Here is a 19,786-nt window from a genome sequence, read left to right on the forward strand (position 1 = left end):
TTATAAGGTATTTAAATCTAACTTTTTACATTGTATTGACAAATAATTTACCATCATTTTTAAACTATTAGATGTATATGAGCTATTTTCATGGTGCAAACTAGGGCCCAATTGTTGTATTATTTAAATTTCAAACTTCACATCCCAACAGTGTGAGCTACTAAAAAGGGATCATCTTTAATAAATCCAACTTTTATTGGGAGTACTTGAAGGCATCGCAGGGCCCAGTGTCCTCTACTTCCTGTAAGGGAAGCGCAGTCAGCTGTCACAACCTGGGAGGCGAACAGAGGGAACATAGGCGAGCGCGAGCACAAAATAACCGCAAAAATGTCCAGTTTTTACAACAAGTTCAGTGGTTACACGATGACTCAGCTCAACGAAATACTTGAAGACGACGAAAAATTAACGAAAATGGTACAGGAGATGGACGAGGTAAGCAAAGTCACTGGCTATTCCATAGTCAATGTTAGCTAGTTACTCTTTTTTTCTCCTTCCTTCGGTCGCTTTGTTGTTGTTTTCCCCTTATCTTAAGACTTTGCTTTGTTTGTTTCCTTATTTTCAGATTACCTGAAATCCAAGTTAGGTTAAAATCGACGACAAACGAAGAAAACAGAATTAGAGTATTATAATTACGCTAATAATAACAGATACTGGGAGGCATTTGAGCAAGTTTAGCTGAGGATTTTCAGTTTGCTGAGGATCGTTCCTCCTAGACGGCCCTTCAGAATAGAAACTTGTAACTATTTGGCCGTGTGTACGGAAAACCGCACTCTTTCACGGCCACAGAATATTGTCTTGGCTGTTAGCTTAGCTTCAACATCGGCAAACAACTGAATTCCCCAAACATAGACTGGTTACTCCTCCTAGCACAGGTACACAGTGACGTAACAAGACGGAAGGACCCTTTCCCATCATTCATGCTAACTCACACGTTTACATAACTAGACAAATTAAACACACGTTCTTTCTTTGGGGATTAAAAGTGAATATTGAAGTTACTGAATTACCTCGTTAACTGACAAGCCAGCTAGTCTTGAACTCTTTTGAAAAGTTAGCCAAATTGCCCTTGAATACAGGTCGTTTGACTCATTTGATGTTTTTCCTCTGTATAATAAGCAATGATTAGTCACTGAAAAGCCTCAGTCTATTAAAAGGATTGCAAAGGAAAGCTACAGACGAGTTTTTTTTTTTAATATGTAATTTGACTTCACATGTTGCTGCTGCCCATTTCCTTGTCCAGTTTGGTCTTTTGCTGTCATAATGTGCTGCTCCAACAGCCTGAGCTGGTCCCTACAGTTAGTACAGCTTCCCCATCACACGCCTTGTTCTTGTTGCTGCAAAGCCCTTTGGGAAAACTTCACCAATTACTTTCTTCATCAAACAAATTGGTCTTATCTGTTGTCGTGGAGCAGGAACAATGACTGAAGTGGCCACGTTTCAGTTCATTTCTGCAGCAGCAGAGACTTGTTTTCCAAATCACTCAAAATGACTATGTTGTTCACATAGAAACGCCATTGTAAAGTTACTTTATGTGTGAATGTGAGTGACTGGGTTATGCTGGAGCTTGTAAAAGTGAGAAGAACACGGTGCAGGGCTTTTATCTTGTGAGTTTCTTCTGTTTAAGTCCCACACCGGCTGTCTCCATGCTTTCGTATTCCCTCGACCTATTGGTTATGAGAGGAGGAGGGAGGCGTTTAATGCAGTGACTCACTCGCTATCTGCTGTATCATGTTCGTCATAAGATTATAGGAGGGACAAAACAGTCCGTCAGGTATATTGGCCGAAGCCAGTCATGGAATTTTCCAAGTTGCTGACTGGAAACAGTCAATATTGAGATTTATATGAAGAATTGAGTTTACTGCCGCAGCCCACGAAGATCTCGGACAATTGCATATCACTGCTCTGAAATGGTTTCGTTTTGAAAAGCCCCGGACTGCAGCACATTGTTGTTTTGAATAATGCAAATACATACTTGCTAAATCTGTTTACATGCAGTACACCCTGTTTCTTTGTATACTGTCGCTTTTAATGGCTTTTTAAATGTCACTTGTTCTTTGATGAGGACCTGGTAGGGATTAACGCTATGTCTCAGCATCATGACGTTAAAAGGAGAGTATTGCTTTCTATTTTGTGTAACAACTGAGCAATGTTGAGTGTCTCAATTGCTTGTCTCTTGGCCCCTCAAGGGATTCTGGGTAGTGTAGTAATATATGTGATATGACCATATTGGTGAGCCTTTTGATTCAAAAAATACATTATTGCTATTTTTCAGGAATCTGCATATGGATTTCCGGCTTTTATTTGCATGTTTGCCTTCGTCCATATTTGGTAAATAAAACAAGCTTGGTTACTACTGTCTGACATAGCATTTCTTCAAAAGTATGTTGATAACACATGATGACTTCTGATATGAAAACATTTGTCATTTGAGATCAAAAGACAGCATTAAGAACTGTTTCTCTATTCTTGTTGCCATGCTCTCAGCTAAAATCGGATCTGCTGTCAACTGATGTTTTTTCAGCTTCAGAACAGAAGTACCTGCATCCTTTTGGACAGAAAGTGTATGATAGAATGGTTACTGTTCCTCTTGGCTTTGTCACTTTCAATTTCACAGCGTATTCCACAGCTGTGATTGCTCGGTTTCAGAGGCCAGTTGTGTCCTCTCTATATCTATGTTCCGAGGACTGAGCAGTTTCTTCAAGATCTGCCAGAGCGCTTCAAACAGTATTTCCTAACTTTACAGTCAATTGGACTGCAGAGATCTCTGTGAAAAACCAAGAATCAGGATTGACGGGTCAGAAGGTCAGGATTTGGTGATGGAATCGCTCCTACCATTTTGCAGAAATGGTATTTATTTCATTTGCAAAATTACAAAAAGGAAGAGAAAAAAAGGAAATTCAATCTGTATGTGGCCTTTAAGGATATGTTTAGAAACCAAAGATGTATTGAAATGGCAGCTTTGATAAAAGTCAGAAATAATTCCTCCGCCCATCCATTTTCTGGTCCAGCTGAATCACTTGGCTGCTGGAGCCTGTCCCACCTGGCTACGGTTGGGTACACTCTGGACAGGAAAGCCACTCTTGTCTCCTAGTGCTTAATCACATGTTGCCCCTAATTTATGCTCATCTTTGGATTAGCATTCAAACTAAGCCTCTTGTACATTTTTTAAGCTGCGTAAGGTATGAAAAGCTCTTTTTTTTTAAATAAATAAAGTTTGAAATGGGAGACATGTTTGTATTGATTTCTACTGAAAGACTGCACTGTGAATGTGGGATGTGGTGGACTTGGGTTGTCAACATCACCGTAGAATCTTATAGTTAGACAATATATAATGCCTGTCATGTAGAAAGAATGTCTTATTTACAGTTTTTCTCAGTGGCTTTAGTACAATTCTTGGATCAGAATGAAATTCCCAAAATATTTATTTGTTCAACCTTCACATCATGCTGTCACTTCTGCACATCATATAAGCAGTTTCTCACTTCTTTGAACAAGTTGCAATTGCTTTGGTACATCCATGCAAATGATTATGTACAATTATCTGCTCTTTGCTACATTATCAATTGTTTATGTCATGTTGATCAAAATGTATTATATAGTTCACTGTGCAATAGTCTTACTCCTCAAAACACATAGTCATTAGTTCATCGTATAAGTCATAAACTGCAAAATGGTTGACCAAGTTGTCATAATGTGACAAACATATTTCACTGCATTGCAAGAGAGGATATTCGCTGTGATGTGGATGAGAATTTGTGGCCTAACATACAGGAACGACAAGAGGTGTAGGAAGACCACATCAATTCCTACTGCACTGCCTGGACTGTTGTACAGAATGTTGTCCTATCTTTTTCTTCCCTTTGTGTTACTGTTTGCAGTGGGTTTTTTCTATGTTGGTATGACATGGAGTGTCAACAAATTACAATATGAACAATAAAAGTGTAAATGGGAATCTTGTCCAGTCTCTTGCAATCAAACAAAAAAGGTGTAACTTACATTTTACAATAATTGTCATCAAAACTTTAGCCATAGTTTACATCAGAAACTCCCTCTAAAGTACACACTTATATTGACAACATGACTAAATCATTTGACTGTCTTGTTCGTAGACAATGGCACAAGGACTTGACATTCTGATGGCACTGACATGTTCAATGACATAAAGACTTAGTTTTGAGAGATTAACTAAAGATTTTAAAGAAGTTACAGGCTTTTGCAAGAAATCCATCGTCTTTTGCTGTTTGTACAAATTGTTTTGAGAAATGCACACAAGTATTTGCAAACTTCAATTCTGATCTGAGAATTGTACTAAAGCGACTGAAAAAAATGTATTTTGAAGTATAATGGGGCAGTTTTTATGGGGCCTAAAGCAAAACAGAATGTATCTATATTAATGTGGTTTTGTACTGTATACGGCTAGATAATGAATCTACACTGAGTAAAGGAAATGTAGCGAGGAGTTGAGTATAGAAATTAGGGCTGCACGATATCAGGAAAACTCGTGATATTGCGATGACGATATAATTTGCGATACATGAGAAAATAGCAAAACATCCAAAAACCTCATTTCCATTTCACTGCAGCAGTTTATTTAAATAAGAGTCAACATAATTGAAATTATACTCCAAATGACCCTAGTGTAGTACATAGGAGGTGAACATCTAACATGAAAGGATTCCATCTGATTGGTCAAATGCATAAAGGGATTTATTTAATTCAGTAAATACTTCAAGCTGCCATAAGATTGTTTTAGCACATTTAAGGTAACCATTTATTGCAATCTTGCCAACTTTTGCAATATGCATATTGCCCAGCCTGATATTGTGATAAGAATAAATTTGCGATTTATTGTGCAGGCTAATAGAAATGCATCTACAAATCAGTAAAGCTTTCTTTTTATTTGTTATGGTGCCTGGTATGTAGCTTGTTGCATTTTTTTTTTTTTTTTAAGCATTTGTGGTTTTCCCTGAAAAACGCTTAACCTGTATTTCTTGGGATTATTTGAGTATTTATGGAAAGAAGGCAGCAATGAGGTTCATCTTCCATACATATAAGTCTATGCTCCGTCTGTCAGTACAGATGCAGTTAGTGATGATAAACTAAAGTTCTGTTTCTCTAGTGAAACTGTGATCAGAAAGAGAATGGCCTTATTTTGCAGGTGAAGTTCAAATTTCAGTTTTTGTAAAAATGCAATACATTACTTCTTTCTGCTTTTATACAAGTTTTACTGCAAAGCCAGATTTTTCCAAAACAGTTGTGTAAGTTGTACTTGCAATATATTCTCAGCATTCTGCAGACTTGGCCTGGAGTGGGAGATGACTCATTGGATAATAAACAGGACAGTTATTCTTTATTTAGTACCCTTGTACTGTTCACACTGCTGTTCTTCTCACTTTTCCCACATTTCATGTTTGGAAAAATGTCAGTTTAGCATAATGGAGATTTTCATAAAACTGGAACCCCAAGAAAATATGTTCAAAACTGCAAATCTGCAGTTTACTGGGCATAATGTTCTGCAGGGGTCTTGTTTTAGTCTTTATTGCAACATTTTTACAGCAGTAGCGTTTTTTCATTTTAGCGTTTGTCAAACTTTTGTTTGTGAAGACTTCAGAAAGATTTGCACCACCCCCCCAGTTATGTGCAGTAGACAGGTCATGTGAAACTGAGGCTAAATATTGTGAAAACGGTATATATAATATCAATATACTGGGGAAAAGACTCATGGGAAACTACAGCTGTGCTTTTCCTCTGAATTTTTACCGTCTTTAATGCTGCTTCACCCGATGAGGATTGTGTTGTGGCTGACTGACATGGTTTGCTTTCCTTTTTGAAGATGCAGGAGGTCCAGCAGAACAAGGAGAAGACCCTGGTCAACAATCGGACCCTGGCTGAGCAAAATCTAGCTCTGCAGCCCAGCCTGGAACACAAGAAGGAGGACCTGACCAAGCACTACAGGTGTCTGCAGGAGAGATTTGAGTCCTTTCAGCTCCGCAAGTCCACTCTAGGTACAGCAGCACACTGATCACAGGACAAACAGGCAGTTTGATGTCTTTGTTTGAGCAATGCTATGTTTTAATATGGCAGAACATCCACGTCTACTGTTTTCCAGAAACTAAAGAATGATTGTCTTCACCATGGTTTGTGATTATTTAAACACTATATATTTCCTATAAATGTATTTAAAAAATGGGAACTTCATAAAACAGTGTTTCTTTTTCTTTCAGCTTTGATAATTAACAGCTCAAAAGTCTTTATTTCGTTATCTCTGTGAATTTTCTTTTTCTTTACAAACTATGAGTAATTAAAACACTTTTTTTCATATATTAACTCGGAAAGCTTTACTTTTTTGGGATCTCTTTTGCATTTCTTCTACAAACATGCAGTGTGGTATAGAGGTGTTCAGTCTGTGGAATTGCTGTGGTGTTCTGGAAGCCACGTTTGTTCTGAGCGCAGATTTCAGCTGTGCTGTGTTGTTGGTTTTGAAATATTTTGATTTTCTTGATGATCTATGGTTCAGGACAGGTACGTTTGTTGGCCAATCAATCACAGAGATACGATGATCCCTAAATAATTTGATCATACTAAATTCTTTATCTTTTGTTTCTTCCGTCAGACTCTGGAACATAAATTCTGGGGCTTAAATTACCAACATAAAAGCCACTAAGCAGCAGCAGCAGTCGTTTCTGTTTTTTTCCTTTTAAATATGTTATTTTTAGCTTTTATTGCAATTACTTTATTATGTTCTAGTACTTTTTTATGTTCAGTTATAGTCTGGATAATTGTCAAATCTCCCGATTTCCCCATGAATACAGATTGAAAAACGTCTCGATTGTTCATTAAACCTTTTCAGGTGTTTGAAAATATTTGATTAAATGTTATAGTGATCTGAAGAGTGTGACGTCATCCATCTCAAATCATCAAACTTTTTCATAATATTTGATTCCCTATTTTATTACATAATTGGAGGTTTTCTGTAGGTGTAAGGTGAAGTTATTAGTGCAGAAACGATTGAAGACGATCCAAATAAGCTGATGCTTTTATTCTTCTGTGGAAGGTTTCTTGGACGTCTCTTGGATACTTTGTTTGGGAGGTACAGTACAGACCAAAAGTTTGGACACATCTCATTCAAATGAATGGGAAGGTGTGTCCAAACTTTTGGTCTGGACTGTATTTCTAGCATGTTGCTTTGGCAGTAGACCTCAGGAAAGACATTCAATTGCTGGGGGAACTATGTTTCTTGGACGGCTTTTGAGCGCCTCAAGGTTTCCCCGGTTTCTGTGGAGAGGGAGGTCTGGACGTCTTAGTCTGCTGCCCCTTGACCTAGCTCCTTAGAAGCAGTAGAAGATGGATGGATATAAATGTATGAGATCACATAAAAGTATCTATGGTACAAACTAGGGCTGCACGATATGAGGAAAATCCGCGATTTGCAATATCAGTGATCAATATTGCGATGACGAAATAACTTGCGATACATAATCAAAACAACTAAAAACATTTCCATTTCACTGCAACAGTTTAGTTTAAATAAGCGTCAACATAACTTAAATTGCACTCCAAATGACCCTAGTCTACATAAGAGGTGAACATAAAAGGCCCCCATCTGATTGGTCAAATCCATAAAGGCCATTTATTGTGCAGGCCTAGTACAAACATAAACCTGTCCAGATTCACCTGCTTTGTACTATAAAATTTGCTATTTTAATATTCTTTAAAGCATTTCGTTCTAAATTGTTTTCACGTTAGAAGTTAAAGGTTTCAACTCAATAATCTGGAAACATGTAGTTTAAGATGTATTTTTACTGAGTGATTGACGTTTGAAACGAATCATTTGTCAAGACACCAGTCATAAACACCAGAAGATGGAAGGAAGAAGGGATTCTGGCTCTCTCTCTTGATGTCACTCGATGGTACAAAGACCTGTTTAACCAGTTTCAAAAGCTGAATCAGCCTCAGGATCTAGCTTCCTGTGTTTCCGTGTTCTCATCCCATTCACAACAAGAAGAAGGCCGAGTGGCAGTACTTGTGACCTTCTTGCGGCAGAGCTTCACCAACCAAGACACGCCAGCTGCTCTGTATTTTGTTGTGCTCACAGAGGTTTGAGCTTTGCATCTCCTTTATTGGAAGGCAAGAGGACCTTTGCGGGGACAAATGCTGCTTGCTATCTCTATTGCTTATAGTAAAGCTATGGCAAACAACATGAATCAGAATTTAAACACCCTCTTCAAGTTCATCAACTCGGCATGTTTTTGTTTGACGCCAAGCAATGTTTTTCAGGCAATGTAGGTTACCCAGTGTTTCCCTCGCCTGCCCCCCCATTTTTATGTAGTAGCTGTCCTAGTTTTGGATTTGCTGTTGAGCAGCTGGGAGGGACAGTTATGTTCATAGCCAGAGAAAAGTAGCTGTTTGACCTAGATGAAAGCTTTTGTGTACAATATCTAGTTTTGTGGTTAACATGCAGTTGTAGAAATAGCTCATTTAATAAGTGCATGGATCTGCAAAAAAAACTCTTTCTGTCCACAACAATAAAATGACAGTTTCTATCTCTTACATTGTTCCTTTTCTCTTAGGGCACTTAGTCACACTGAACCAGCCTTCTGCCAAACAGGTTGTGTGTAACTATCAGTGTGTGACAGGAGGATGATGAGACTGCTAAACTCTGAATTGTGGGAAAACAGCACTTAATAGTACAGAGTGCACTTGTAAAACTAAAATAGGTGTCTCATAATCTCTAGCAAGGACTGTACTTAGTGTTTTCTTGGCTCACCCAAAGAGCTGCGGCTTTGTGTGGATGGAGGGCCGGAGTTTGCATAGAGGTGAAGAGTAAACTATGAGGCTGAAAGGTTCACATTACACCAGTGTCAGTCAAATGAGTGACAAGGAAATGCTGGACAATTTATACATTTTATTACAAACTCAAGAAAAATGTAAACATTGACAAGTTGGATTAACAAGCTAGTCGTACTGTGCTAGACGGTTTAGCATTTGATTGTTTCTAACATGTAGGTGTGAAGCCATCAGAGTATTATTACATATGCAGAGAAACGCACGCTTTTTGTTACAATCCTTGCAGCTTAGAGCACTGACCCACAACTGTTTAGAACTGATTTACTGTATTTTGTCAGACTAGACGTTGCTCTGGAGGATGTTGAAGCAGCCAACAAATGCGTAATGATGAAGAAAAAGTAACATTTAAGTCACAATGGAGTATAAGTTGCACTTTTGGGACATATTTATTTAAGAAAAATATGGGATAAAGAAAGTACATTTCATCTTGAAAGGCAAATGATAACAGAAGAGATAACAATAATAGACTGAAAATATGCACACTTTACTACAGAAGAAATACTATAAGAAGAAATCTAGGATATCAGTGCAACATATGAGCATATATTAAGATAACAATAGCATAAACAACATGCTAACAAGTCACCAAAGCTCTTTATATCAATTTAAATAACTGAATGTATTGATTTTCTTTTTGTCCAGGATTGTCCCGATCCAATCACGTGATTGGAAATCAGGCCCGATCATGTGGTGGATGAATCGATCGAAATCGAATGTTGTAGCCCGATCAGGGAACGGACATTTAATTTATTCTTATTACGATCAGTGCTTTTAAATTTTAAGCTTATCATTCCAGACAAATACTCTACTAGAAGTTGGCTTTTCATGAACGGCTCACCACATTTTATTGCAGCGGTAGTTTGAGCAGGAGGTGCACCAAAACAGTTCAGTTAAACCAGTGCTTCTCAAACAATGGGGCGCGCCCCGATGCGATGCCAGGGGGGGCACGCAGTAGTAGTGGATTTAGACACAGGCAATACGGCAATTTCCCAGGATGCAAATTTAACGGGGGACGGTGGCGGCTCAGTGCTTGGAAATCAGCGCCACTATTGGTTCATGTGTTATATCACAGTGTTTGGAACAGCCTGAAACTGTGAATTGCAGTCTCTGCAGCTGCACGCTCCTGTCTTTGAGCAGGAAAAGGTAGTGGGCTCAGGCTGCGAGGTGGAACGGCGCACGGAGCACAGCCTCTATTGCGCAACACCAGGATCATCACGTGCTTTTTGATTACGATATTTCAAAAACTCATTATAATATTGTCATTCTTCATTAATGACTATTAATGTCTACTAATGTATAAATGTATTCTTTGTGTCTGCCTGTCGTTTAGTTTGTGTCAGTATTTGACATAAAGACAGCAGGTAATGCAGTAAAACAGCTGCACTTTAAGAGATCATGAATAAACAATCGATCATTTAGAAAAAAAATCATTTTTACTGTCCAACATTTTCTTTCTCCAATGGGGTGCCTTGCAAAAAATAATTGAGAAGCACTGAGTTAAACTTATCTTGTGAGTTTTTCACAGATTTGGACTTCTGTGATCAATAACTCTTTAAAAACGTTTTTTTTTTAAACTTACAGCAAGTGTCTCTATTGGGTTAACACAAGCAGTGACTTACAAAAGCATTTTAACAGAGAAAATAGAGGGTTTTTGTTTCTTTTTAATGAGAATGGCGGGCTCCTGCTACCGACAGACAGAAAGACGACTGAGACGCTGCTGTGGAAGAAGGGATTTAACCCCTTAAGAACTGATCCTTTTTTATTTCTCTTTGACAGGGCCCCAGTTAACTACTGTAGTAATACAACCCAAAATGTGAAGTCTATACATGTAAATGCCAGGCCTTAAGAGGTTAGAAAAAGAACCGGATAGACATGAACATTTTCACACTTTTTTCTCTTGTCCAAACTCTCAAAGTTCAAACCGTCATAGAAAAAGAAGTTCAGTATTAGAATGAAAACGATCTGGTGGCGAGTGAAGATTTCAGATCTCTGAAAAGCTGCACGTGCCGCGTCTCTGTACAGGAGACATGGCACCGAAGAAGTTGATTGACAAGATCAACAGCCAATCAGGACGCAGAACACAGTGTGCTGTTTAGAAAAAAAAAGCATGCAAAGTTGTACTGAAAGAAAATTGCCAAATGGCGACACCACGAACAATGAACCCTAATAAAGCGAGGGAATACTGTAAATCATTGCAACACTGGTAGTTTCAGGGAGGTTTGCTGTTTTTTTTTAAATAGATTTTTTAACATTATTTTGATCTTTTCCTTATTTTAAATTTTGGATTTATAAATTTTTCTTTCATAGATGCACTATTGATCTTTGTTATAAAACATAAAAACGTTTTGATCTCTATGCTTGCTTTGCTTTAAAAATTATTATTTGGAATTTTGTACAGTTTCAAGTTTATTGTGGAATTATTGTGTAATATAATTGGGGGAAAAAATATGCTGACAAAAGAAGCTCAGCGTTGTCCATTATGTGTTAGCATTAAGCTAACAGACTTTGCCTTTCTGTTGTTTTGCATTAGGTCACCTGAAAAGGAAAGGCAGAAAAGATCGACCTCTTTCATGGGTCGATTATTGATTTATAAGCTTAGATTGATTCAGATTGATTGATCAATTTTATCAACCCAGCCCTAGTAAAGAGACTATACCCGTGTCAACACTTGTATACTGTTCACATTTTATTTCTTCCACACAACTCAGAGATGACAGTATCCTGTTGAGGGTTTTTTAAATGCCTATAATTCAGTGATGCCTTTATATGGATCGTTTTTTCAAAATACCAAAGCCGTTTTGCTGAATTGCAATGGCTGCCTTCATAGAGAGGAACCTGTATTCTCCATTATTGTTTTGATGAAAATCCTTAAGTGTTAGTCACATGCACCCGTACGGCTGTTACGGGTTTCCAGCTGTCACTGTTCACAAATATATTGTAAATATAGTTTGAAAGAGCTAAAGATGTTCAAAAGCAAACATGTAAATGTTGAATGGAGAAAAAAAAAGCCCAATACTGGTCTGGACAGTTCTTTTACCTGGTTCAGAAATGAACCTGCCACCCTCTGTGTTCACGTGGTTGGCATGTCAAAAAGCCTAGAATAGCAGATCAGGTTAGACCGGAGTCTCTTCTGTGAAATGGATCTGCTGCACTCTGTTAGGGTTTGGTACACAGTTGGTAAGTTTACAGTGGAGATCATGAAGTTGTGCTGGGTCTTTGGTCTCTGTGTCAGAGTGTCCCTCTGTTTGTGCAGCCCTAATCCCATCGGTGTTGACTTTCAGTCCTTTCTCAGAACGGAAAGCAAACTGCTCCTCCTCAGACGGATCCAGCTGGTTTCAGGTGACTCGGCTGAGCTGTTGCTAGTTCCCACCAGAACAGGCATTATAGCTGTTTGAATAGTTTCAGGAAACAACTGTTAAACTTCTCCTCTTGTTACCAAGAGAAAAAAAAATCAGAGAAATGGGATTTCTGGGAAAGTTGTGGTCAGTTGCAGATTTACACTTGGAATGTTTACCAAAATATCCCCTTGAGTCCTGCATAAAGTGTATTCATTGGGTTCTTTTCGACATGCAAAAGCTCAAAGATTTTGTTAAAATTAATGGCTGTTCTCATTAAAAGTTTCAACTGATTTTTTTTAGAAAGTAAACGGGAAAAGTATGAATAGATTTAGTTTGTATACCGTCTCAGTTACATTTGTTTTTCGTCTTTTCTTGTTCCTTCACAGACCACAAGTCAGGAAACACCTCCCTGGACACTTTGCTGGCTCTGCTGCAGACTGAGGGCGCAAAAATAGAAGAGGAGACAGAAGTGAGTATTTTGTAGCTCCACACAGTTGACCTCACACATGCAGCTGATGAATCATGTATCTGCTGTTCCACTTGTTGGCGTCTGCTTGGGCAAAGGCTGCATTGTTCCAAAGTCAAATATCTGTTGGGCAACACAGTTCTTGACCTGACCTGTTTGTTTCCAGCAGTTATTAAATGTACAGCAGAGTACAGTCAAACTAGGATGTATACTTTTTTTTAATTCGTTTTTGGAAATACAGGTCTGTATTTTACAGCAGAAAAGTGTCTTTCAGTTGTTATTTGTTTCCTTAATTCTGTCAACACCATTTAAATTAGTAATCAGCCACCTGCAGCACGCTGTAAAACATTAGCTAAATATCTTTCTAGTCATGCATAAAGGTTGCTCACACAACAAAGAACAAATCAAGGCCCCCTAGTGGTTAACTGGTGTAATGCCTGGTTAACTATTTCTAAGCTTTTAGAGGATTACTAGTTCTGCTATATTTTGCTTAAGAGAAAAAGGCAGTTGGTGTTCAGATTTTGCATGAGAATTTTTAAAGAAAGTCCATTTATCTTTTTCTTTTATGTATAGTAGACGTCATTATAGACATCAATGAACACAGCTTTCTTTGTCACTTTTTTGAGTGGGAGGAATTCATTCTCAAAAATGGGAGCTTTGACATTTTGCTCTTTTTATCCATAGTTCACACGACTGGTTTTGATGACTTTTTTTTTTTTAACTGTACAGTTTAACAAGATTTAAATGCTGCTTAAAAGAAGAATGCAAACTTCTAGCTGAAGATCTGCTCCAAGCGCTGAATGTAAAATCATGTCAGATAGCCAGCACCTGCGATTGCAAACATGACGTTAATTTAAAAAAGTGTAAAGACCCACTTTGATACCATTGTGTTTTGGTTATTTTTTTCAACATGTTCTTGTGACATTCTTTTCATGATGGAGGACATCTATAAAGAAAGCGTAAAAATTGCATTCTGATTATTATGTTATTTGTATACAGTAGCTGTGAACCAGGAGCAGGTGAAAAAAATGCTATTTGAAAAAGATTGTAGTTGTGACGTAGAAAATATGCTGGGCGGGTGTGAAGGGCTGTAAGCTAGCAGGAGAGCGTGTAAATGGCTCTCAGTTATACGTGACATTTGGGGGGTGGGGTTGCTCCACGTCAACAGATCTGTCCACAACTCAAAGGTGAATTTCTAGTGAACTACTGCCGATCTGCAGAAACTATGTCCTAGAAAATGACCGTTTTTATTTTATTTTGGGTAAAAAAGACATAATCATATTTACAAGACCACTGAGAAGGCTTTGAAAACAGCTCAAAAGAGGATTGGAGTCGTACTCTAAAGACAGATGATGAGAGATTGACCAACCTACTAAAGACAGCTATGGGTTATCATCAAATGCAACAAGTACTCATCCAAATATTACAAATATTCATATCTATGTCTGCGTCAAAAGAATTTACTGTTGAAATTTAAAAACTGCCAGCACTAGGAGGCTGAATGAGAAATAGATCTAGCAGAATTAGCTGTAATTTTAGCTACAATTTGTGTTATGTGTAGCTACAATAAATGTAATTCCAAAAAAACAACAATTAAATATTGTACTTTTTAAAATTTGGTAAATGTATCAATAAATTAAAAAGAGTGTCATCATGATTTCTGTTTGCGTTATTTAAAAAAGGGACGGAAATTGCAAAATTGGTGTGTAAAACAGTAAATGAGTAAAATAAAGAAAAATAAACGACAACAAATATATTCAAAACCACTCAGTTTAAACGTGTGGGAAACATTTAGAAGCAATTAGCAATATTTTGCAGAAGAACAGAAACTTTAACGTTTGTTTTTGTTTTTAAGCATTTGGACGGTAAATATGTATGCTCATGTGTATTCGTCCCAAAAGGAACATTATGTGGATGTTGTTGTACATGAAGTGTTGATATGATTTAACACAGTCTTTGATTTTATTCAAACTGTAACAAAGATGCATTATCATAATATTAATCTATAAAATAAAATGCAACTGGGGGGGGGGGCTCTGTTGAAGAAGAAAATAATCCCAAACCAACCAAGAACAGAAAACCTGTCATTATTTCTGTCCAGTTCTTTGCAGCTGCTGTTTAGAAGTTTAAAATTGGAACTTAAACAAGCTTTTTTGTCTCAAAGATTTTACCTCCATGTTGTTTTACCCTTTTTGTGCCAAGATATGTGTTCCCTGTCTCTGGCATCGTTGATTTGTTTCGCAGTACTCAGATCTTGCCTAAAAGAAGCATAAAAAGAAGGTGGATGTTTACTTGTTAACTTGGGAGTTTATTTTCTTATTTGCATTGTTCTCCACATATTTTTGTAAAATTACAGCTTTTTGTGAAAGAAAGAAAGAAAGAAAGAAAGAAAGAAAGAAAGAAAAACAACGACTTTTGTTTGACTAATTTAGAATAAGAAACATGATTTCTGAAACTGACTTTATCCTCATGTTGTTGCTTTTACTGCAAATTATTGGGAGGTACAGATTCTGGCTGCCTGGATCAGCGTCATGACAGCATCCGTCCCCCTTGTTATTGGTTTTGACGTAAATGATGTGGGAAAAAATTCCAAATTTGACAGTAAACTCCCACAAGCCCCAGACTAAAGTACGTCACAAACGTCCACCTTCTTCTTCCGCTTTTTGGGGCAAACTATAAGTGCTACGAAACAAAGCAACGATGCCAGAAGTCCTGCTGTTACATGGGGAAACAAATTCTGGCAGGGGAAACGTACCTGGGACAACACCCTCATTTATAAATGTTTCAGTCAGGACTGACCTTGTTTTTAATGTCTGGGTTCCACATTAACATGGCTGCTTATCATTAGCAGCAGCTGAAGGCTGCTCTCTCATTGATTACTTTACTGCCCACTATTGCAGCTGTCGGCTCACAGATAAAAATTCAACTGTTGACATTCATTTGTGCAGTCGGCATTTAATTTGTGATTAACAAAATGTTTAAGTACCTCAGTGTTGTTGAATTGGTAGTTGTTTATTACCGACCTCCAGGTTTTCCTCTCTGACATCTGAGTTTTAAGTGTTCTAACTCAACAAAAGATTTGAAAACACTACTTGCAAATACTCACTGACACCTTCACTTTTATTAGTAGCCCTGCATCTGTAATGCGTCACTTAAACACTTCCTGTAGAAACTTGCTCTAAGGATCCTTCAAAAGTGTATTTTTCTGACACCTGAGTGTTGTGACCAGTGATGCACAACTTAAACTCTTTGAAAAGTTCAACTGTTTGTCTGCAAGTTAATACCCAATGAAACATACTTATTAACTTATTCATTCTTGTTCCCACTTCTGTTCATAATTTGGTATCTGTAAATAGTGACTCTAAATTTTAAATGATCTCAATAATACATGGCTTGTAAGTGCATCACAAAATTATATTTTTATGGTTTTTGCTTACAAATATATGAATCATTTGTAATATAAATGTAGTGTTTTGAGGAGAAATGAATAAAATAATCTTTAACATTTAATAAGTAACCAGCTTAGTTTGTTTTTGTGTTCTGCTTTTTTCCTGTTTTCATTGCTGATCTGCCTGAAAGAACCAGTCGTGTTAAAACGGTCCCATATCTTTCTGTCTCTTTCAACAGAACATGGCCGACTCCTTCATGGATGGCGAGATCACCCTGGATTCTTTCATTGATTCCTACCAGAGCAAGAGGAAGCTGGCCCACTTAAGACGCGTGAAGATTGAGAAGCTGCAGGAGATGGTGGAGAAGGGCCATGGGCTCCCTCAGATGTCCATCTCGTCCTCCCGATCTCAGGATGTGTCCCAGGAGCCCGCCCTCCTCACCGAAAACGACAGCAGCACTCCTTCTCCCGTGGCCCAGCCACGGAGGAAACCACCGCCTCCACCCTCCCTGCCAGCCCCTATATTAAGCCCAGCTCCATCTGTTGCCCCTCAGTCTCCTGCCTTCTATTCACCGTACCCACCAATCCCTCCCCGGACCGGCCAGCCTTTCCCCAACATCCCCACCGGATACCCCAACCACTACGTCTCTCAATACCCCCCTGCTCTGCCACAGAGGTCCGCACCAGGCATGGCGCCGCAACCTGGCTTCATTATGCAGTAAAGAAAACAAATTAGCCATTTGGAGGACAGTTTTTTTTCAGAGACTTTTCACAACTGCAACTGCTCTGAGAGCAGTTTTTCCTAATTTATCTGTTTTCTTGTTTTACGACCAATCACAACACAAGAAAGCAGGCCTCCACCAGCTGGTCGGGCCACACTCGGCTGAAGCAGATCTATAGTAATCTCCATGGAGTCGTTGCTCAGTTCTGTCTTAGGTCAACGCTCCCGTCAAAGAGAAATCGAGAGCATAAGGGCCTCGTCTTTCTCCAATTGCTGTCAGTCATAACGTGGGTCATTTAACAGCTAGAGAGTCAGACCCTCAAATCTATTCTTTCAGCTTTTAAAAGTAAAAGTCTCAAAGAAAAGGATTTAAAATAGTATTCTGCAGCACACCAATCTACAGATGAAATATATATGCAAGCAAGGTAAGACCCTTCTTACTGTGCAGTTTAGTCAAAAACATCTTTTCCCAGAATATTTTCAGGGAAAACTGCATTGACGCTTTGACTCTATAGATTTTTCCCCTTTTTTTTAAAAAAAAAATCAAAATTCACAAGGTACATATAGATATTTGAATTTCATCATCATCATCATATTCATCTATTGGGCAGTACTAGCAGCGTGTTTATTATAGCCAGGATAGAATGATTAGCATGATTAGCAAGGAGAAGGGCTTTGGTTGGTGTCCCTTGTTCCTTGTGTGGATGTGTTTATAGACTTAAGTTGGGGACTGGTCCATCTCAGGGCACATGAGCTGAGAGGATCAACAGCTGAACCGCTGCAACAAAGAGCAGGCCTGTAAAGCCTTACCTGATATGAAGGATTCATGTATAGCCATACAACCCACTCCAGATGTGTGATGTCCTCCGTGTGATGCAGCACTCCTGTGTATGATGTCCAGCACCATCCTTTGGAAGTTCTAGGAAAATGATGCCAACAAAGTTTCGGATGTCACTCATTTTGTATAGTTTTGTTCAGTTTTGTCGCACTGAACACCAAAGACTTCCCACATCTGTTTGCGTTTTAGGTCTTTCGTGTAAATATGAGGTTTAGTAAGATTATTGTCTAACCCTGCATATCTGTTTGTGATGTCAGAACACTCCTCTGTAAATCGTAAGCCAGAAGTCTTCAAGTCTGCTGTTTGGCTTTGGAAGGGAACATTTTCCGGTAACTTTTTTTTTGTTTTGTTTTTTTGTAGAACTCCTTCATTCGTTTTCCTTTCCATTTTTCTCTCTCTTGACTGCTGTTGCTGTGCACTATTGAAGAGCCACGAGTGCCTACACTTGAAGTGACATTGATCACAGTTTGCTGATGACTCCATATTTCTCTGTTGATCAGCTGTAGATGAGACCCAACTGTATCAACTCCTGGAAATCTGTCTTTTTAATTTACTTGCGTGCTACTAATTTTAGGTTCAGCTCATGGATTAAAAAAAAAAAATAATTCTGTCAGGGTTTGGGCCTGACATCCTCTCAATAGTGGTAGAACAAAGATTTGAGAACTCCTCTGGCTACATACCTGATGATTACACATTTCTCGTCTTAAGAGGATCTATTGAAAAGTAATTAAATATGTATTTTATTTTTTATTTTATTGTAAAGAATAACAGGGCTCTAGAAATAAAGGTGGACATATATTTGATATTTTACCTGAAGGAACGGCAAAGACTCAAATCAGTCAAAACTACAAGACAAACAAACTGAAGCATTTCTGTGAACCAACGTTTCTAACAGCGAAGTGAAAAATCTCCTCTCTGCATGGCCTTTATACGTTGTTCAAATTCAAGAATCCTTTTAAATCCGTCTTATTTTAGCAAATGAGCTGCTTTTTGTTTGAGCTCTTCCTCTGCATCCATGGTTTTATATGTGGTTGGTGATAATATCATTGTAAAGTTGTAGGTATTTACTTATGATGAATGTTTAAGTGGAATTTCATGCTATTTTCGAGTTCAATAAATCTAATTTTTTGTATGATTTTTCATCAGAGTACATTATTTAAGCGCACCTTTTCACTTTATGGCTTCCAGTGGAATTTAAAAAGATGACTTTAAAGGAACCGTCTGGCCTAGACTACAACATACCAGGTTGTTTTTCATGGATCACTGGACAAGTATAAATCCTCTGTACTTTAATTAGGGGTGTAACAAATCATTTTAACGATTTGCGGTGTCATAATTTGTGGTTTTTGATACGATTTTGGTTCCAATTCAACCAGAGTGACTCAGATTAATACCTGGTACCAAACAGTGCAGGTGAAGTTTTCCACATTCCTTGTATTTCTTGCAAGATAATCAAGTGTAAATTAAATGTGTACAAACAATTAAACAAGGATTGATGGGAAATCCATTCACATTTTAGCTTCATAAAATTGTTGTCCGCTGGGATGGCATGTGGTCGCTTTTACATTTTAGTAAAATAAACCTACCATGTCTCAATGCAAATGGTACTTGCCAGTATTATTTTAAACGATTTATTTCATTTTGAGAGGATTTTATAATGGTACAGGACGATTTGATTAACAACTTGCTACTTCAATCTGGTTGGATCGTAGGAATATAAATTGATTAAGTCGATTAATCACGCCTGTAGTTTTTAACATTTTTTTACTAAACCTGTCAGGTTTTCTTCTGCACCTAATATCACAGGTAAAATAAAAGTTCCTCTTTGTGCATTAATGCTGAATGTTATTTTTTTAGCCCGCTTACAACTTTTGGTTTTGCAGAACAAAATTCTATATCAACAAAGGTTGAGGTATGTTGAAGTTACTAAATATAATTGACTTGTCATCCGTGCTTTTCTCACGGTTTCGGGATATGAGGCGTGGGCGCCATCTAGCGGGTCAGTAATGAATCGTTCACTCTGTGGTTTCAAAGACAGTCTCAGATTCTTTATTCAGAATTTATTCCACAGCACGTGACAATATTTTACGTGGGATCCACGACCAGTTGTCCTGCTTTGGTGAACCCGATCTACGTCGTTCATTTTCGGCGTTTGAGCCCGATCGTTGGGTCGTAACCTCACCGGTGA

The 19,786-nt window shown here is 38.1% G+C and overlaps 1 protein-coding gene across 1 annotated transcript; it reads left to right on the forward strand.

Moving 5' to 3' along the window:
- The first annotated feature begins 234 nt into the window (after nt 1-234).
- Nucleotides 235-18,738, forward strand: vps37b (VPS37B, ESCRT-I subunit). The gene is made up of 4 exons (XM_004072776.4): nt 235-432; nt 5,834-6,005; nt 12,572-12,654; nt 16,279-18,738. Exons 1-4 carry the CDS (start codon nt 328-330, stop codon nt 16,759-16,761), a joined length of 843 nt encoding a protein of 280 aa, XP_004072824.1. The 5' UTR covers nt 235-327; the 3' UTR covers nt 16,762-18,738.
- The last annotated feature ends 1,048 nt before the right edge of the window (nt 18,739-19,786 follow it).

The sequence above is a fragment of the Oryzias latipes genome, chromosome 9 (genome assembly GCF_002234675.1).
Source record: "Oryzias latipes chromosome 9, ASM223467v1".
Lineage (NCBI taxonomy): Eukaryota > Metazoa > Chordata > Actinopteri > Beloniformes > Adrianichthyidae > Oryzias > Oryzias latipes.